This window comes from Microcaecilia unicolor, chromosome 6, assembly GCF_901765095.1.
Source record: "Microcaecilia unicolor chromosome 6, aMicUni1.1, whole genome shotgun sequence".
NCBI lineage: Eukaryota > Metazoa > Chordata > Amphibia > Gymnophiona > Siphonopidae > Microcaecilia > Microcaecilia unicolor.
In genome coordinates this window covers 264198847-264221125 of record NC_044036.1, presented here as the reverse complement: position 1 = coordinate 264221125, position 22279 = coordinate 264198847, and the positions used below count along the sequence as shown (strand labels likewise).

General features: G+C 37.1%; 2 protein-coding genes across 4 annotated transcripts in view; both read right to left on the bottom strand.

Moving 5' to 3' along the window:
- RABGAP1 (RAB GTPase activating protein 1) overlaps positions 1 to 22279 on the bottom strand; it is a 495691-nt gene that overhangs the window by 142231 nt on the left and 331181 nt on the right. The window contains exon 14 of one of the 3 annotated variants that reach the window (XM_030207331.1): positions 18515 to 18652. The exons of the other annotated variants lie outside the window; for them this stretch is intronic. Coding sequence (XP_030063191.1) covers positions 18617 to 18652 — 36 coding nt within the window. The 3' untranslated portion in view covers positions 18515 to 18616. Of the gene's footprint in view, positions 1 to 18514; positions 18653 to 22279 lie in introns of those variants that run through there. 3 annotated transcript variants of the gene reach the window in all.
- Positions 16028 to 18324, bottom strand: GPR21 (G protein-coupled receptor 21). The gene has a single exon (XM_030207333.1). The coding sequence runs from the start codon at positions 18311 to 18313 to the stop codon at positions 17210 to 17212; it is 1104 nt and encodes a 367-aa protein (XP_030063193.1). The 5' UTR covers positions 18314 to 18324; the 3' UTR covers positions 16028 to 17209.

The window sequence follows — 22279 nt, the reverse complement described above, 5'->3', positions numbered from 1 at the left end:
GCAAAGTTTATTTCCTTTTAAGGTTCAAGTTTCCCACAGGAAAATTAAAGTGGGATTTTTTTTGGCAAAAGAAAACTCACGTATGAATAAAGTAGTAAAAGAAACTTGTGATGCCAATATCTTTACCTGTCTTTAGTAAATGTTAACTGGACACATGAATCCCTTTATTGACAGTATAAGTAAAATCAAACAGAAGATGAAAAAGCACACACAAGCAGTGGCAACACCCCCCTCCCCCCAAAAAACAAACAAACAAATGAATGAAAGCTTACTAAAGCAACAAGGTCAGGCATGATCTTAAATGTAATTCTCTACTTATAAAAACAATCAAGACATGCACTAATCTTTCACAGCAGAAATGCAATAGTTTGTGGAAAGTACAAAACTTTCTCTGCTATGTTCTTTTCTTGGTAGTAGTAACAACTGAGTCAAACATGTTGACTGGAAACAGTCTGACGCATTTTAAAATAGAATGAATAGCTTACCAAAGCCTGCTACAGCCTGTGACTTAAAAGAGCTAACTTTGCTTGCAATAGGCAACACTGGCCATTGTAGCTTTAGGATCTTTCTTAAACAATGAATAACACCACTGCAAAATGGATGCAAATCTCATGTCTAAAAGGTGAACATTCTTCTAGAGACAGACCTTTGTCTGCCTCATATTCTAAAAATGAGAACACGCTCTCAATTTCAAGAATACATAGAAAGAAACAATTTAAACACTTTGGTATACAAATACCTCCTTTATGACATAGTGGGAAGGGGTGTTAAGATAATGGGCCCCTCTACTGATACTAGTAACTTTTTTTGCTATGTGTATCTGTGTATATATATCACATACTTATACATACCTATATATATACTTCCAGTATGTATGTTTGAAGGGGCTCAGGGAGGGAGAGGAGTAGCTCAGTGATATAAGCTAAGAAGCAGACATCAAAGTTTACCACATGGAAATATTTAAAAGCCCTTTTATGTCTGATATGTTTCAAAACCTATACCAGTGATTTCCAAGCCTGTCCTGGAGGAATCCTAGCCAGCCAGGTCTTCAGGATATTCACAATGAATATTCATGAGATCGATTTGCATACACTGCCTCCTTGATATGCAGATTTATCTCATATATATTCATTATGGATATCCTGAAAACCTCACTGGCTAGGGTTCCCCTAGGAGAGGTTTGGGAATCCCTGACATATACATACAGTAGCAAGTTTCACTAAGCACCACACATCTTAAATTCATAAAAACAACACACAACTATTGCACAAATCCCAACATATCTCAGGAAGAGAGAGTGATACTTCAGTTTGACAGGTGTACTTCACACTTTGAGGTGTCATATGCATAACAGAAATGACAGAGACCTAGGTGGGAATAAAAATATGGGTGGGATATTTTTGGAAAAATATTTCCTTTTCAGTGCTTTCAAAGGACTAAACTTACAGAGTGCTTATGATGCCAGAGTGCAATTTAACAGGAAAAGTCCTCCAACCACACAGCTACACTACAGTTTTTGCTTTATTACATGTTTTTATTTGTTTTTAAATAGAAGCTGTTTTGCTAATAAAAATATCTTCCTTCAACGTAAGGATTAATTTTTTGGTGAAACCGCACTTTGGTTTCTATTTGCTGAAACTATATTTTTTTTCAACTTACAAAAAAAAATTACACAAATTCTACTTCTGGTGTACGCTGACAAATTTAACTCCTTTGCAAGAACACCACAAAGTCTGGCTGAAGAAATCGTTCATAATACATATGGACTGCATCAAGTACTGTTCAATCAAGTTTGAAATATTAAGTTGATATATCATTGTATATTAATCCAATGAGAATACAGTTAGCAGATATCACAGTTCACCCTCGGTATTAGAGTTTAAAATAATTAATAATTATATTTCTTCATCTCCCATCACTCATTGCCATTTCTAATTATACTACATGAAATTCTATCTAAGACCAGAGAGGAGCTTGATTTGATGGAGTTATGGGCCTCCAAGTTTAAGCTGAAATTAAATAGAGAACAAACTAAATTCATGGTAATTATTAATCCTTTAGATCGTAGCCCGTATAGCTGATTCACCATTGATCATGCTTCTTATCCTTTGGAAACTAATCTAAAGATATTAAGGATAATTACAGATCAGCATCTAATTTCTGAATTTTAGATATCCTCTGTAATCGCCAAATCTTTTAAGACCCTTTGTAAACTAAAAAGTATACGATCCTTCTTTTCCTCCAATATCTTCAAGTTGCTTGTACAGTCTCTAGTCTTAACTCAATTTGATTACTGTAACTCCATTTACACTGGCTTCAAAGTGGCCTTTCTGAAATGACTGCAGACTACTCAGAATACTGCAGCTGGATTTGTCTTCTGAGTATCACTTTTTGATAGGGCCTCCCCTTTATTACTTAAGTTGCATTGGCTTCTCATAAAAGCAAGGATTATATTTAAACTTTGTGTTTTCATCCTTCAAATATTATATGGTGTAGCACTGGATTATATACAACTGTTGATTAAACTTCCTCTGCACAATGCCTCGCCTGGTGCAAGGAACTACCCGAGACTACATTTCCCGAACTGCAAGAAAGTGATTTACAGATCAGTGCACTCTGCCAATTTTACCTATCAGGGTGCCATGTGGTGGAACTCTCTGCCAGCGGCCATTAGAAGTCAACAAGATTACTTGAAATTTCGCAAGGCTCTGAAATCTTACCTCTTGGCAAGTTCTTATTAAGAGAAAAGAGCCCTTTAACTTAATCTAGATTTGTTGCCAGGTTCTGCACATTTCCTGTGCCCTTTACCTTTTGCCTTGTGCATTATCTTTCCAAACAATTTTTTCTGATTATTTTGTTTTTAACGTATTGTTAGTGCAGTTATGACTTGCTCTGTATAATTGTTTAATTATTCTTTGATTGTAAGCCACATTGAACTCAAGATTGATTGGGATAATGTAGGTTGTAAATGGCATGCATAAATACCCTAGGGCAGTGCTTCTCAATCCAGTCCTCAGGACACACCCAGCTGTCAGGTTTTCAGGATATCCAAATGCATATGCATGAGAAAGATTAGCATGCCAAGGAGGCAGTGCATGCATTTGTCTATCATGCATATTCATCATGAATATCCTGACAACCTAACTGGCTGGGTGTGCCCCAAGGCCTGGGTTGAGAAGCACTGACCTAGGGACAAACAAAAGGAGTAATGATTAAAACCCTCATTTGGTTCCTTAGATTTTTCATCCATGGAAAAATCAGTTCAATTTGGATTGGGAAGTACTTTTAGAAAGGAAAAGGGAAATAAAAAACATTGAATCTATTAAAAACAAATGAGGATACTGTTACCCCCATTTCCCCTTCTTTATCAACCTACAGCAGGGGTTCTCAACTCAGTCCCCAGGACACACCTCACCAGTCAGGTTTTCAGGCTATCCACAATGAATATGCATGAGATAAATTTGTATCCACTGCCTCCATTCTATGCAAATCTTATCTCATGCATATTCATTGTGAATATCCTGAAAACCTGCTGCGTACGTCTAGTAGTGCTATAGAAATGATAAGTAGTAGTAGTAGTGTCTCAAGAACGAAGTTGAGAACCCCTGACTTACAGAAATACCACTTTCCAACCCTTGTCAGTCCTCTACCAAATTTAAAGTACTGTGTGATTAATGAATAGCAGAATGAATATTTGTTACAAAAAAAAAAAAAAAAGGTTTTCTTACTTTCCTGCACCACATAACGACTTCTGAGCATCCAGTTAAGTATTTTATGCACTCTGCATGCTGAATTAGCCCACTAGCAATTTATGCATTCTTACTGGCTGGATGGACTGGAAACAGAAAACACTTCCTCTCTTTGCAAGTAGCTAACAACTCATTAAAGGGCTTTCTTCCATTGCATGCCTGTGGGTGAATTTGCATTATCTGGCACCGTATTTATACATTAAAAATGATTCCTAATAGTTGAAAGGACCTTCAGGTCATGCATTTCCTGTATTTCTTTTTAATAGCTTGGTAGGTTAAGGGCCCAAGTCAAAATTTCCCATAGGGTTATCAACTTCATTGAACATCGTGTAATGCAGCCTGGGGTATGAGCACCAAACATACGCCAAAATAAATACAATTTTCCTTACTATTAGATATATTACTTGTTTGTTGAAGTAATATGAAAGGATCTCAAATATGTGCAATACATAGCTGATGGAATGCAGTTATCAGTTGGGAACATGTGGGTGCTCATGTGGGGAGGGTTTGATAGGCATTTTCTACCTCCCCCTTCTATTCTTGCATTTTGAGGGCTATTTTTAGTGATTTTGAACATCCCTATTTCTTGTTATGCCTCTCCTACCCATCATGCTGAAAAATATTCTGTGGGTACTCTGAGAACAGAATGAAGTATTTTTTTTCTCCATTTGTTTTCATGTCCTTCTGATATTGATGAACAGTTCAGTTTATGTATTGATCAAGCTATGCTCCTCTTTCAGAACTGTGGAAAATGGAACTCTGCTATAGTAGACACTTTTCAATGGCATGCTTTCCACCAGTGGACGAAGCCTATTACAGTGAAAACAGGTATATACTGTAAGCAGGCTGCCACTATCATAGCACAGTTTGATTTTAGATTTAACTACTCATATTTTCAAATCAGAGCTTAAGACAAGTTACAAGCAGGTACAGTGGGGGTAACTCCCCAATCTAAAGGCCTAGATTAATGTGCATTAAATAGTAACTGGTCTGACACTGACAATAATGGTGCGTCTATTAAATAACTTGTTAAATCACAATAATGTGCATTAAATCATTAACACACAATAGTAAATGTAACCCTAAGTTAGTACTAGAAGCATTGATGATGAGTTCAGTGATTGACAGAGGTCACAAGCAGCATAGGTTTCCGATAAGATTTGTATACAACAAAAAAGATCCTTTAGTTATGAAGGCCAAGTGGGATTTAATTACTGAAGAGTCACTGCCTACTATAGCTCCTGAGAAATTTCAGATGGTTAGGTCTACTAAACCTATAATCCCTGATACACCAATCTCCTCAGAAACTTAAAAAAGTCTTGAAGATGTCTTGAAAGAGTTTGGAGGAAAAAATAATACCTTATCTGCCAAGTTCAGATGGAAAGAAGCTTTAAGATCCTACAAATTCCACTGTACTGAGGCAAAAAAGGCATACCACTCTACAATAATTGGTACCAAAATCATCTGATTAAAGAAAACTGTTCACACTGGTGAATGATATTCTCTCTCCTCCTAGTCTTGATAGATAGGTGATAAATGCTCAACCCAATCCACAGGATCTGGCCGATTTCTTCTATACTAAAGATCAAAAGATATGGAATGATCTTACTAAGAAGCAGGTACAACTAGCAGATTCCAATTTTTTAATTTCTGAGGCTGATTCAGAGGAAGATGTTCCAGCAGACTGGTTATGGGCTTCTTTTGAACCCATTACTGCCAATGATCTTCAATTATTACTTCCTAAACTATCATCCTGTCATTGAATCTTGGATATCTGTGCTTCTACTTTGTTTGTCAACCCACTAATAGCAATACTCTCATGGCTTGCTCTACTTCTGAATAGTTTATTGGTAACTGGAAAACTCCCAGAACAGATGGGCTGTATTGCCCTTACTCCTATTACAAAAGCTTCAAACTTAGACCTATCTTTTACATCCAACTTTAGACCCACAGCCGGGATTTATCTGCTGACTAAATTACTGGACACTGTAGTCCACCCATTCCCAGTCCAGTCCTCAGGGCACACCTAGTTCCACTGGTTTTCCAGGATATCCATGATGAATATTCATGAGTTAGATTTGCATGCAATTGAGGCAGTGCATGCAATTCTAATGCATATCCATTGTGAATATCCTGAAAACCCAATGGGACCAGATATGCCCCAAAGACTGGGTTGGGAATGCCTGCTCTATTCCGTCAACAGTTATTTAAACACATTACGAGGCTCTCCTGTTAACACCCAATGCAATTTGGGTTCAGATCTCAACACAGCACTGAGTCCCTCTTACTAGTACTAATTACCACTGTCAGAGATTATTTGGCTAGGGGCAAACAGATCATTTTACTTCAGTATGACATTTCGGCAGCTTTTGGTTCCGTGGATCATGGTTTACTGTTGGCCAGACTCAGCGACTTGGGACTGTCTGGTCCTGTATTGAACTGGTTCAGAAACTTCTTGAAAAACAGATCTTATATAGTTTGGAAGGGAGGGGAGCAGTATCAAAGAGCTGGGTATTCACATGTGGAGTGCCTCAGGGCTCCCCACCGTCTCCCATGCTATTTAATTTGTTTATGAGCTCTCTCTCAGATTGATCTGGATGAGGGTGAGAACATATTTTCATATGTTGACAATTTCTACTTCCTCTAAGACCGACACTGAAGGAAACATCTGACAGAGTTTTCTGTGCCATGCACGAAATTTACAAATGGGCTGCAGAACACATGCTCTAACTGAATCAGGCCAAGACAAAATTACTATAGTTCTCTAAATCCGTGAATGATATCCCTCTTAATCTAGCACTGTCTAATAGAATAAATCTAAATTTGGCTAAAGAAACTAGGGTCTTGGAAATCGCTTTGGATTCCTTGCTAAGCTTTGAAGCTCAGATCAGCCAAGTTTGGAATAAATCCTTCTTTCGTATGAGCCAATTAAGGTTGATAAGATCCTATTTTCAAACATCACATTTTTCTGCAGTGGTCAAGATGCTGGTTATATCAAATTTGGACAACTGTAACTCCTTATATACTGGAATAGTAAATTACTTGTCAAACTTCAGCTTATACAGAATACAGCAGTGAGGCTGATCTTATGATTAAGGAAATTTGAAAGTGTTTCTGGCCATGTAAGAGAACTATGCATCCGAGCACGAATCACCTTCAAAACATTTTGCCTTTTCAAGTACTGTATGGGAATTCTTCCGAACTGCTGATTCAATTCTTTTCTCACTTATTATAATTCTATGAGAATTCGGGACAATACAGTACCAGGCACTTAAAAACATAAGGTTCAAATGTCAGATTAACTTGATGTTCTCTTTTTGCGCCATTGCTGAATGAAATTCTCTCCCAGCTACAGTCAGTTCAGAATCACACTATTTGTGGATGTATAAGAAACTAAAGACTTTGCTATCTGATAAATTTGAACTATTACTGTTTCATTATATGTTCTTCCTGCTTTGTGCAACTTCTTACATTGTAAACTGCCTCGAACCTCATGTTCGGATTTGTGCGGTATATAAACTGTAGATTAGATTAGATTAGGTGATAGAAACATGATTTGACCCTGGCTTTCTGGGTTCCTAACCTGCTACTCTAACCATTAAGCTACTCTTTTACCCCCAATATAGCAGCTCTAAAGTATGGTCACTTGACTATAGGGAGAAACAGTAGGTGACAATAGATTATTAACCATTTTAAAAGCACCACAAGGTGTTTTTCTTTAAGATCATTAGAACAAAAAACATTACATTAAAAAAACACTAACCATTTTACCACAGGAAACTGTGATTTTGGAAATTGTGTCAGTTTTTAAAAAATTAGTGCATTAGAAAAAATGTAAACATGGCACTGTGGTAATGAGGGTTTGATTATGACGATAGTGCAGGGATTGCCTGCGTGCAGTAACATTACTGAAGTTTCATATATGGTATATATTGCAGCAGTAACAAAGCTCCCACTTTAAATTATTACACAGGGCAGTATAGATGGCAGGAGTTGTATTTCAGCTGTTTAAACATCTCACTTCAGAATGGCCAATATAATTTTATTGTTCACTTTGCAGCTGAAAAATCTTATCCAGCTTATATTAGTAGATATCAAATTCCACAGTATTAACAGTTTCTTTCATTTCATATTTTGTTGCAGCAAATTAAAAAGGGATAATGAGGGTAGCATAAAAGATTAAACAAAGTGTGTCATTTTATCAGTTTAAGTAAATGATGTCTATCCTGTAAGGTCTTTGAATTGCAAGAATGTTTATTACCAAGATAATTAGTCAAATGTGTCATTTTCTTTCCTTTGAGTTATAAAATTTAATTTATGTTACTGGTCTTGAAAAATAAGTTTTAGATTGAACTTAACTAGCAACATTTTTCTCTCATTGCTAACCTTTTCCTTTCCCTTCCCAAGGGCATAATTTTAAAATGAAGGCAATAAACCACATTCTGTATACCATGCTAGTCATGCCCAGTCCAGTTCTGCTGCCTCACATAAACAGGACAGGTTATTCCCAATGAATATGCATGCGACATGTTTTACAGAGTCACCTTGTCCCAAAATACTCAAGAAAATTTGAACAGAACTTTAATTAGTATATAGGGCTTCTTAAATTGATACAGCTTCAAACAGGGAGTGAGAAGCATCTCCTTGGTGAAAGAGCAGTAAGAACTGTAAATGAACAGACGTAATTAACATGCATTACTTCAACCTCTAAACAGAACATTTTCTTATGGACGGCCTTACAATAAGATTGCATTTTTAATTAGCTGCATTTAGCGTATAGTTCATGCATACCAGAAAAACATGCCTGCATGGTTTAGATACCTTGTATGTGTGTGTATATATATATATATATATATATCTATTACTAAACTCAAAATGGGGGTGGTGACATCAAAACATATCAAAATATACAAACATTATTCCACGTACAAAAGGAAAATTATTTACAAATTATACAGAAAAAAAATGTGTTTTTTTTTTCATTTAAACTATTCAGCACTAGAAGGAAAGGCCTCAAAGAGCTACAGCTAAATGATCAAATTTGATCTGCTTATCATCATTGGCAAAATCTTTCCATACCATGGACAGTCATGTGTGAGCAGCTATGTTGTACAGAGCTGCTGAGAAACCCCCGTTTTATGAAGCCTGATGCAGTAGTTTATACAAAGTGATTATACGAAACACTGGCCATCGTTGGCCCTGGGGATATAGAGAAGTTGGCTCACTAAATGCATGCTAAGATAAGAGTGTTTGTTGACTATGGGGGCTGTTTACTAAAGCTTAGCTCGAGTTATCTGCAGCAGGGCCCACAGGAATAAAATGGGCCCTGTTGCAGATAACTCGAGCTAAGTTTTAGAAAACAACCCCCTATATCATTAAAGCTTGCACCTTTACCTTTGGACACAATGAAAGTTTACTGACAAATTAGTTGAAATGGACATTTAGAAGGTGTATTTGTGTGGTATGGAAGGTTTCTGCCAATGATGATGAGAAGATCAAATGTGACCATTTTAGCTCTATAAGTCGGTTTGACTTGGAGTACTTTGAGGTTTTTCCTTCCTAGTCCTGAATTGTTTAAATTTAAAAAAAAAATTCTGTTTAATTTGTAAATGCTTTTCCTTTTGTAAATTGGACAATTTTTGTATATTTTGATGTGTATACATATCTTGCAGTATCACTGCAGATATCCTGAAAACCAGATGTTCTTAATGTGGTTACCTTCCAACAACTTGCATATCAAGAAAGGAAGCTTGTAACCCATAGCATTTGTCAACCAAGGACATGCATTCCTTTCTGCTACAATTATGAAATGCATCAAAGTCATCAATGGCTTTTCATCTGTTAACATATTCCTGAACCATCTCTTGACTATAACTTGTTACTAAAAGGTAAAATGAATTCCACAGATCGATTGCTGAGTTGTCATGTGTATAGTAAGTTTATCTTCAAGTCACTGTCTTATTAATATTATCATCCATCAGTATCCTGTAGCAATAGAGCTGAACATTCCAAAATCACAGGTTTCCTCAACCTATGAGAGACCACCAAAAGTTAGTTAGCTGACCTTTTCTGAGTGATGAGCGCTCTATACTGCTGTAAGTGCATTAGTAATGTCCTCTCATTAAATTTTAGTCAATATCTACTGGATTACACATTTGAATTGCACTGCTAAAGATTATTACAGGGTTTTCAATGATAATGTTCTAGAGTTACACTCCGATTGGTTGCTAATGTCAAACTTCTTGTTTCAGCCAGAAGCCTCATCGCCTTTTATCGTGGTTCTTCACGCATGGTCTTCTTATATAACTATTTTTATAATGAAATGCCTTTTTTTAAATTATTCATTGATACATGGATTCATTTGGCCTCCCATTTTAACATAAGCCTAGACATTTAAATAAAACACATAAACTAGTGTGTCATGTCTTACTCTATTAATGGTAAACAATGAACTGTGGCTAATAAGGGCTAATTCTAATGATAAACATTGTTTGTCCAGCTGAACAGTCTTGACATGAGAACAAACATATTTCAGGTTTTTCTAACATAGTAAATGATGGCCAATAAAGACCAGCATGGTCCAGTTACTCTGCCAAGTGGCTACTTCCGAGACCAGAAAACTTGCCAACCAACAGCAGACAGAACTACTCATGCAAAAAGGCAAACATCTGTGCCAGCTAGCCAACAGCATCAATATCTAGAAGAGAAGTTTCAAGAATAAAAGATCTTGTTCCAGACTGTGCTCTAAGTGCAAAACTAATAAACAGCCTGACAAGAATTCACTCGACAAAATTTTTCTTAAACTGTCTACCGTATGCAAAAAGGAGAAAACAGAACAGGAGATAAAGTCCTAGAGGGATAATTCTGTAACAGGCACTGACTTTCCTTTACAGATTACTAGCCTAACTAGTGAAATACATTCCTATAATTTAGGTGTGAGATTTTATGTCATAGAGCTGATGTAAATGCATACACCTAAATGCCAATGATACAAGCATAACTTACAGCATTCTATAAAATATACATGCTTTAGTTCCGCCCATGCTCTGTCTATGTATACACCCATCTATCAATCATGCGCTATGTAAATGCACGTATTTACAGAAGAGTGCGTAGGTGGAATTTTTGCATTTTCGAAAGTATGTTCAAATACATATACGCCAGTATTTTCATCAATTCCATGTCATGTAATCGGCATGTACATGTTAGTACCCACTTTACAGAATTACCCTGCTAGTGCTGAAAACATGTGTTATGACAAAACTGTATTATTCTTTAAAATTAAAAAAAAAAAGTAAATATACTGAACTTGAGTAAGCAGAAGAGAAACGTGCCAAGCTCAGTGAAATCTTGGTTTATGCTCTGCAGAAATGCATTTATGCAAACTATACGATATATAGGAACTAGAAATAAAATATTTTATGGGAGCACATTGTATGAGCTGTACAAAGCACTAACTAGTCTAAAACAAGATTCTGTAAGTTCATAGTTTTCTTCTGCCCTACATTCCAAACCATGTGCAGATTATGTATATTGTTGATTTGAGAAAAAAAAACCCTTAATTTTATGTATATTACCCAAGACATTACTCCTCTCCCAGATAATATACAAAAATCAAGATCTCTAGAAGAAGCACAAAGTCTGAAAAGAGCCTCTAACATGAACTAGAATTTTAGTCATCTAGCTGAAAACAATTTATACACAAAAAGTTTAGGGTCCCACTATAAGAATGATATTTCCTACTTGCCCTTCATTCTGAACATTGTATAGGTATAGCAATATGAACAAATGGCATGTCCCTATCAAAAAATTACATCAGTCCAAAATGGCAATATGAAAAGTTGATGCGAACTCATACAAACATTGAAAAAATTCCTAGGCAACACAGAAAGCAGGAACCAAAACAAAAGATAACAGTCTAAGATAACTGACAAAAATTAGACCGAGAACAGTTTTGCACTGCATGCTTTTAATGGCTAATTTAATTCTTAGTCCTTCATGATGCATCTTAAAATAGTGACCAGCATTCATAGTTGTTCATTTGGCATTTCTTCCCTAAAGTGTCCCACTTGTCACAAAACATAACGTTGTATCAGGAGGGGCAGAACAGTTCAGGGAGGAAGTCCCAGTGCAGACTGTAAGCAGCCTGTAAATGCCACTGCCTGGGTGAAGACTACAGCAGAGCGCATTTTAAGGTATGGGCGGGGTGCCGGGTCTGACAGGGAGTGATTACACAACATACACACCTAGTATAAATACACCACTGCATTCTGGGGGTGGAGTCAGCTGTTGGCCAATTAAGTGCACATATTCAGCACTTAACTGGCCTGGATAACATAAAATGACTGCATAAAAGTCAGTCCTATCTTTATATAGTTTGCCATCTCCTTAAACCTGGCAATGCAATGCTGAAGCCCGGACGTATCCTAGCACTGAATTTCTGGGGATAACACTGGTGATGGCCAGAAAACATTGATCACCGCAGTCTGAATATTGGGCCTCAAGTCTTTAGTTTGACAAATAAAATCCATGCAATCTCTTTGACCAATTCATAAACCCCAGTCAGCCAAAATGTTAGTTGAAAAAAATCTAGAAGTTTAACATAAACCATTCGCAGAGATTAGCGGGATAAATCTATATGTAGTACTTAAAAAGAAAAATGATTTTGTAGCTTGAATTAAATAAAAAAAACTAGTCTTACCCAATAATTAGCATGTCCTCACAATATTCTGAGTATATATTGTTATCCCACTAGGGAGAACATTAAGTACTGTTTTTATCTTTCAACAGGTGAAAGAAGAACTTAGCAAAATGTCCTTAAGTCATCTGCCCCCAGACTAGTCTGGCCTGATTCTTAAAAATAGAAATAATGTAAGTCCTTGCAAATACTAATATTCCAGCAGTGAAGAAAAATGCAATTTATATTTGAAATAAATATATTGAACTAAAAATTTCAACAGTGCTCCTTAAGAAGAAAGAGCAAAAGATGTTGGTCAAAACACAAAATAGAATGCAAAAGAAGCATCATATTTTTAAGCAATAGTTACCTACTCTTACATTCTTCTGGAACTAAGAATTCTATAGCAAATCAATTCAATTTTTAAGATATGGATCCCTTGCATTGAACCTCTAAATGATCCTAGAAGATGACTAGCCTAGGTGGCAAGAGAGACTGCCTGCAGAGATGAATAGTCTTCACACAGACAGCATCCTGATGCACTCTAGAAGCAAAGTACTCAGGGTTCCTATTCAATCTCTCCTAATGATCTTAAAAAAAAAAAAAAAAAAAGAAATCTGAAATGGAAATTAAACCTACAGTAATTTTACTAAGTAAATAGCAAAAAGTATGGTGATTTGGAACAAAATATTACATATGTGATACGTGTGTGTTTTGGTTTTCATTTTGACCCCACTGCTAAGCTGAATACGTGAACAAAGTGGTAAAGCTGATGGGACAAAATCTGTTTGAGTTGCTGGTCCCTATGTAAAGTATAAGCACAATGTACCTGCAAGAAAATATGGTTGTACTGGCACAGTTTACAAACAGCAAAAAAATGTAGGGAATTTAATTTAGCCAGTTTTCAAAAGGGGAGACCATTTTAAATCCTTGAAGGAGATCCATTAGTTTCTACAACGGGGTAGTGTGTCCCTCTCTGACAGCTAAATACACTGTACACTACCACATTATTGAATAATAATGCTGTCAATGTACATTAATTTACAGTGGGTCATATTTTTTGCAATGGAACCTAGTTACTAAGAATGTGTGTAGCATGTACTAATGGTCATACATGTTATGAGCTCTACTCAAGAATTTGTTGAGCAATGAGGATCCTCCATTCATTCTACTGAGTAGGGTGGGAGGGAGGTCTCCAACCTTTTTGTTTGCCATCACGCTATACTATCTTCTTTAGCTGCTGGAACTTGGGATATCTGCTAGTCTTGCTCCCTTTATCACTGCTGCACATGGGGAAAAAAGGTAAAACTTCCTCCATGGTCTGTATTTTTTTTTTGTTACATTTGTACCCCGCGCTTTCCCACTCATGGCAGGCTCAATGCGGCTTACATAGGGCAATGGAGGGTTAAGTGACTTGCCCAGAGTCACAAGGAGCTGCCTGTGCCGGGAATTGAACTCAGTTCCTCAGTTCCCCAGGACCAAAGTCCACCACCCTAACCACTATGGTAGACAGAAAGTATAATAGATCAAAAATATCAGCTCCATGGGAGCATCCAGCTCATAGACCATAGCTTTGGGACTCCTGCTTTGGTGAATATAAGCCAAAAAAGCTACAATAAGAAAGTACATTTTTAAAAAACCCCACACCTAGTAATTTATTAAAACCATTACATATTTTGTTAAATTATTATTTATATGAACAGTTTTGGAAAAAGGTTGTTCTGAAACAGCACTGTATGCAGACTTTGTAATTAAAAACCACCCTTTCTTAGGATCAATAGATGATATTGAAAAAAAATTACTTCTGTATCAAAACAACTTAACCTGGTTGATTCATATCACCTAGTTGTAGATGCGCTTAACTTTCATGGGTCTGAATGGCAGTAACTTGCTTGCATGATGGAACAGCATAAAGCCAAATAAGAAGTGCTCCACAACCAAAAAAAAATCTACATGTATGAACACAAACACAGATTTCTTTTCAGCATACGTTTGCACAGTACCGTAGTGAATTTTTGGTTGGTGATAGACAATCACCACGTTTTCAAAACAAAGGATCAGTAGTAATATTAATAGGTTTCAACTGTAGAGGTAGATTTATTTAAAACAAAATACATGGATCTATGGCAGAAGAACATAATAGTTAAAAGAAGAAAGCATTTTAAATATATATGTATTTTCAAAAACTGGGCTAGTTGTAAGATGTACAGCTTCAAGCTTTGTTATAATTCCCTTCACTATAACACTTCCATCTATTGCAGAAATGTGAATTTCCCTACCCATTTTCTAAACAAAAACACTGTTACCAATAATACACATTCCACAAGCAAGTAGCATGCTGCTTCTTTAAGGAATTTCTTGGTTCCATTAATTTAAATAATGTAGGCACAGTCCACATGTGTTACTACAGATTAGAATGACTCAGAGGCAATGCACTTTTGAGGTAGATGTGTGGGAGTATGCAATGTTTACATGGTCTCCTTGGTTTGTGTTGGAGTATCACAACAGCTCATGAGCCCTTCATATCCGACATCCATAGGACAAACACAAAAATTGGTGCATTTCTGCAAATAAAATACATTCAAGGTACAAAACTTTAAAACCTAATCCTCTCATTGCTCTTCCTGGGGAAAAATCTTCCACTAGATTTGTGCTTATGAATGGTTACTTGTGATCAGGTTCTATTTTTATTAAGCAATGTGATGACAATTGATACTACAATTCACCCTGGAATAGCTAGACTTATGGAAGACCAAATGTGCACCAATGCACAAGTCCAACAGATCAGATGCTGGAAATGGACTGAGGTTTCAACCATTGAAACGTGCATGGTGCTCTAATGATAACACTGAAGCAATTATTTTATTAATCTGCGACAGTCAATAAATGCTTTACATGAAGCCAACTGATGTGAAATATCTCCAACACAGTAATCTGTCACTGTAAATCTTAAATTCATAAATCAAACTAATTATGGGGTACATAATAAGTTTAAATAAGAAAATGAGCAAGAGAATGCTTACAAAAATCTGTGGGCATACCTTTTGCTCTAAGGTTGGACAGTATATATTGCCAGCTTTTTTCAATAAAAAGCATGTTTCTGAAAAATACTACTGATTCTGCAACCATTTCTACACTTCTTAGAAAGCTTACTTTGTGCAAAACTGACTATTAAAAAAAAAAAAAGCCCTATACTCAATTAACTAAAAAGTGCAGCCCAAAGTGAAAGATTATTTTTTAAAATATATATGTGACAAGCATATCTGTTCACAACATCTGCAATAAACCATTGATATGATCAATATACTACCAGTCCATGCATTAAGTTGTGAGCTGTATCTGACATAACACAGTCATCTACTATATAAAATTAAATAAACTGATACAATATAATTATAAAAAGTCTTCACAGTCTAAAAATAAATTCTCCACCACTGTGAAACAGACTCACTCTCTTGCTCTTTTTTTTTTTTTTTTGGGGGGGGGGGGGGGGGGGGGGGGTCCACTCTGAATATAGACCAGGCCAGTAGAAACACAATCAATCAATTCAAGGATTTCTATGTTTATTTAAAAACTGGTCAAGAACTGTAATAGATCAAAGATGACCTAAAAGTTTGTTTCACAGATAGTTTAGTTTTACCAGCTAATTATACATAAGTGGTAAAATAAATATAACATGAACAGAAGTTAACTACCATCTATCAGTATGACAACTGCATATGACGGAGGACTGTTTGGGCATTCATGGGTGAATACTACAGTTAGGCTTATAATACATGATCTCTTAGGCAAAAAAGTCCTCGTCTGATTTTCCATATGTGCTGCTGGGTAACAATTTATTATAATTAAAAAGTAAGAGAGAGAAAACACTTTGGTAAAAATGCCCATGCAATATAGGGTCAGATCTACCATAGGGTTTTGTTTACCCCAGTTTTATATCTATTGTAAAAGTTCACTGTATCTGGCCCACAGTGTAAATTCTTCTCCTCTACTGTAGAACATTCACAACTGTTAAGTCCTAACCACAATTATATTCTTTAACAAAAAAAAGCTACCCTAATATTTAGCTTATAAAAATACCATTTACTAAATTTGGTCTGATCCGATTTGTACATCTACAAAAAATTAAAGACAGATATGGCAATCACATACAAGACTATCTTTTGCAATGCACTTAGCAAATAGTGCATATAAGCAAAACTGGTTTGAAAAAAATGTTTGTTCCCACTGTTGTCTCATTGCTACTTTCAGTTAGCTGTTCACATTACTATGACCAGAGCTCAGTCTATGTGGAACCAATAACCAATTTCCTTGGCCCCTTAAATCATGGTGCTTAAAGATTTGAAGAGACCTTACTTTGGCATACACAAAATTCAAGATAACACACAATATTACATTTCCATGAAGAAACCATGTACACATGAAGCACAAATATTGAAACAATGCACTAGAATTTGATCTGGGGGAGCGGTGGGAAGGAAGCGAAGGGAAAATGTCTGTTTTACTGAAGCTTCCACACTCCAGTCCCATAAATACTTGTCAAAACGTGTATTTTAAAAATGGTCTTTTCCCCCTTTCCTGCCAGAAGTATATTTAAATTGGTTAAACTATAATGCTCTCAAATCCTAACAGTTTGCCAATGATATGGCCTCTTTCCTACCACCACATGCCTGGGAATGTTGTAATGTACAAACTGATAACAATATGTTGGATTTCTTTTTTTTTTTTTTAATGGGGCATTGTTTGCCAGCTGATGGGGGATATTGATAAACATGAAATATTTTTAGACATTACATCCATTAGTAGGTCTTTTGCTTGCAGAAGCATCCTTATTTTCCCTATAATCCCTAGTGCAGGAGACACACACCGCCCCTGAAAGCCTCTTGAGCCCTTTCTGAAAGACACTGTTGGACAGACTATAGATAACACAGTTGCAGAAGCTGTTGCTGATAGCCAACCAGGTGGTGATAAATGATGCAATGCGATTGTTGTAAACATCCGAACTTTCCAGCAGGAAATAAATGATGTAGGGCAACCAGAGGATGTAGAAGACGCTGGTGATGCGGAACAAGACCATGGCGTAGCGCTTATCTGCTCCAGGCTGGCTCTCTGTGGAGTCGCCATCCTGGGAGCTAAAGCGCACACGCCTCTCGTTAATTTCCTTCGTGTGTTGCTGGCAGATGCGGAATATGTTAAAGTACGTGAAGCATACGATAGAGGCGGCAGGGGCATACAGCATCACCACAATGAAGGAGGTAAAGTAAGGATTGGTACCCCAAGAGTCAGCGCACCATCGGAAAACATCCCCATGATATCCCGGTTTGCCCCAACCAAAGAAAGAGGGCAGAAAAACCAGGCAGGAGTAAAGCCAAATTATCAAAATGCAGAAGCGCAACCTCCAAGCAGTAACTAAGGTGTTATAGGTCAGTGGCTTAGTGATTGCAATGTATCTGTCGATGCTGATGCAAGCCAATGAGGCCATGGAGACACTTTTCAAAACAGACACCACATAGCCAAACATCCTGCACATGATGGATTCCTGGAAAACATTGGGGTAGTGCAGCAAGGACAAGGAGGGAACCAAGCAGCTCACCCCCACTAGAAGGTCAGCATAGGCCATAGTCTGAATAAAATAGCTAGTGGTGTGGTGGTTCAGTAAAGGTGCACAGTGAAACACAAAAATGACAATCAGGTTACCAGATATGATCAATACTGTCAGGAAAATGATGATAACAACTTCCAAGATGCAAACATTGATTGCTTCAAAATAGCCGATTCCCAAAAGGCAGAAGGGCCGGCTGCTGTTCTCCCCATGCAAGGAAGAGTTCATGATGTTAACCACTGTGACAGTGTTCAGAGCTTCATGCTTGTGCCTGACAGCTGGCATCCTCTGGCTTGCAAAATGTCACCAGCTGGCCGATTGCAGGGCTCTCGCACATGCTGCTGTGCATTGTTTGCAGCGTAATGTCCCTTTAAATCCGGCAAGCAGAGTCTACAGCCTCACCATACCGGCACTGAACAATGCTGCTGCTGCAGCCAGCCCCAGCCATAGTGCAAGCAACTTTCCAAATGCCAAAAGGAGGTGAAATAGAAGGCGAAACCGAGAATGAACTTAACACAAAAGCCTGCAGTCTTCGGGAAGGACAACGCATCTGGGGCTCTCTTCGAGTCGAATGGATTTTATCTGGCTTCAGTGAAATGCTTTAATTCTATTCAGCCGAACAAACTGAGAGAAGAAAATGTGAAAGGGTTTTACAGCATCTTGGAAATCAATGCAAAGGTATTTCCTCAGTAATAACTAAAGCTGCTCTTAAATGCAATTTTTGACACCCTCCTCCCCCTGAGAAGATATGTAATTAGATGAATTCAAGCTTTTCTCCTGTCGTTTGTAAAAGTATAAAACATATAATATTGAAATTTACTGCATTTGAAACAGATCTTCCTGAAACAAGCCCTTATAATTTTTATTGCACAAAATCATAATACAACCAATCCATATAAGTACTCAGATAAAATAAAGCTTTAGTAATTACCTTTTGTTTTATAAATTGTACTACACCGACCATATTCCATAGAAATCTAATAAATACTAACAGCACAAATTTTAAGAATCTGTACTACAAACATTTGGAATGTTTACCTGTTCTTCTCTGCATTCCGTTCACAAAGGGTGCTCAGCTTAGAAATCCTGCACCAGAATGTGCTTCCCGAATTGCAGCCCACTTTGCTGCAGAATGGAGAGAGAGAGAAAGAGCCTGGTCTGGCAGCAATCCTCCTCCTCCCCACCCATCCTCCACCCCCGCATCCCCCTGCCAAGGAAAGGCTCACTCCCAGACTGCACTGGAGCACACAAGGAGAGTCCTCCTTTCTAGCCAAGGAACACTACAAGCACAAAGGAACCTAATTTATTGCTCACCCTCTATACAGGCAATTCGAGAGCTTTTGTTTTAAAAAGAAATTGCTCCTAAAACAGCATCAGCATTTCAGCTACAGGGTGCATTTGTGAAGGTAAGGGTTTGTGCAGTGGTACAGAGTCCTTCGAAGAAAACTTAAAATCATTTTATGAATATTTCACCCTCTGCATTAAAAAGAAATGGAGGCAATTAACACATTCTCATGAATTGTCTGCTCACTGTAATGCTCTATGGGAATCCATATTTAACACTCTTAGAGCAATTAAATATATTAATTTACCAAGCCACATCAAACAAGAAATGTTAAATGCAGAATTGACATCTTACTCTGGAATACACTGCACAAAATGTCCGGTGAACACATCAGATTTTTTTTTTTGCTCTATAATGCTAGCATATGTCAAAATATGACATATTTAGAGTTTGTCAGAATAATGGAGTAAGCCTCTACTAAGTGACAATTTCATCTCAAAATGTGTATTCAGTTCATTGAGATACAAATATTGTTCCCATTACATTGCAGTAAAAGGGCAGTGTAGCAGTGATTTTAACAAGTAGATCACCGGATGACACAAAACAGAACAAAAAAGGTATTTTCTGGAGGATGTATACCTGTTGTACCTAAGACTATGTACGTGGCAATATTCAGATATGCTGTCTTGTAAGTAACATTTAAAGTTCCAAAAATAAATGTTTTTCACATCTGTTTCTCAGTGTGTCTCAGTTTGTTTGTTTTTTTTTAATTGCTGGGGGTACATTTCTTTTTTTTTATTGCACAATGTATCATTGTGCTATCAAGTTGTATTTCCCTGGGCATGGTCATGTTTTCATAATATAACAAACAACTAGATCTATCTGGCAGGCTCTAAGTACTGCAGCAACTAGAAGTGCTAGCAAAAACAAGGTAGTCGTATAACAAGGTCTACTTGACAGGAAATGCACTCTTGTCTACTGGGGCTGGTAGTGGTGGAGGCCCATCTGGAAAGATCACAAGGACCTAAGCAGGTTGAATATATTTGTAATAGTAGCCCTGAAGTTGGTGGCCTGGATTACTAAAGGACTTTGTAGTTTGATAAGGGAGAGAGTTTCTGGGAGTAAACAACTGAAGGGATCTCACACTTTCAGGTTCCAAAGACAGTGGAGTACAATGAAGAAAATTACAAAAATATATATTGGATAAAAGGAGTAATCAGGGCCTCAGCACTGGAAGGAGTGAAGGGTGATTATTTACTGGGACTTGCTCAGGCTGCAACTCTTACTACTATGAAAAAAATAAGGAAAAGTTCTAGGACATGCTGTAGGATAATTTATTAAAGTTATGCACTACCTTACATGACGTGGTCGTGAGGTTGCTGAAGGCCATGAAAAGCAAATCAATCAGGATTCTTAACAGTGAGCAATGAGTTGGTCCATGGTCTTTCTGTACAGTGTGTGTGTGTGTGTGTGCGCGTGTATATAAATATATGTATGTATATATATATATATATATATAAATATATATAAAAGTGTGTTTGTGTGTGCGCACAGTTAATTTCAGGACTTGCACTTGGAGACACAGATGGATTTATGGATCCTTATGTGACATCAAGGGCTGCAAGCCCTACTGCCCCTTGGGCACATAAAGAGCAGAGGAACAAAGCACTGTATAAGCAGAAAGTGGTGATCCCAGATTCCCAGGGACAGTAGATGTCAGTACAATTTATAGGCTCAAAAGTGAGTAATGAGTCAGGTCTAGTGATTTACATGCTATGCACAAAATGGAAACAAGGACAGAGAGTAGTGCCTGCAACGAGAGATCATTGCTTCTCTCTCACATTCGTCCGCTGTGGAACTGATGTATTAGCCCACAGAAAGCTCCATGATGTTTTTCTCACAATATGAGCCCATTTACATATTATTCAAATACTATATTGCCTTAAAAGTTCACAAAAAATGCAAACCTTAAGCCACACCTACACCTCTCTGAGGTATACAGTAATTAAGACTCAACAAAACCAAAGTTCTTGCACATTTTTATTTGTTATATTCACTTAAAACATAGTTAATGAGCTGCTTTGCATAAATTATGCAGCTAATTGCCTATTTTGCATATATGATTCAGCTAAATTTACAAATGCTAAGTTTCTCATGCTAAGGTTTCCAATGAACAAAACTGTGTTTGCAAATTTGACTGTAATTTAGTACAAAGTCTTCAAAATCTTCTCTCTCAAATGCACAACCCCCATTCCATTTCTGGCTATAAATACAAATTAGACAGTCAAAAACATAATGATGTAAAACATATTCAACTAAAAGAGGCTAAACATTATCAATAGAGCTTCCATTTATTCAAAATCACACAAGGCCTCTGTGTGGCTGAGCTATACACACACTAACTAAGGAAGCAGATGAACAAAAGCAAGAAAAAACACAAATTAACTACAGAGCAAGGATGGGCAACTTGTGGCCCACCACTGCATTTTACGCAGCCCACAAGACCATGGGAAGTATACACAGAAAACAACATTAACGAGAGTTTTGGCAATTTTTAATAATGTATTTCGCAAATATTTTCAGAATAGCCACTCTAGCAGTTTGTTCCCATCGCTTTTAGTTAAATTTTTACTTATTTATTTATCACAGAAAGTTTATGGAGCTCTGTATATATTTCTGCTTCCAACATTACATAATGTTGCGGCCCACTACAGACAGTACTGACATTCATGCAGGTTGCCCACTCTTGCTACAGAGTTTATGTCCCAGGCAACTGATGAAGAAGGGCTCCTAGATGCAGCATGTGATGCATCTGTTGCTTTCTAATTAGGTAATATTACCAACAGCAACGTTATGTTATTAAGAAAGCTTATGGAAAGCAGTAGCACTATAGCCAAGTGGCCTAGACTGAAAACAGGTTCTATCTAGTGTCCTGAGTTGGGAAGAAATCCAGAACCTTGCAAAAG

Bases quoted from the DNA above. Each gene is read 5' to 3' on its own strand.
- GPR21 (XM_030207333.1), bottom strand. From the start codon at position 18,313: ATGCCAGCTGTCAGGCACAAGCATGAAGCTCTGAACACTGTCACAGTG.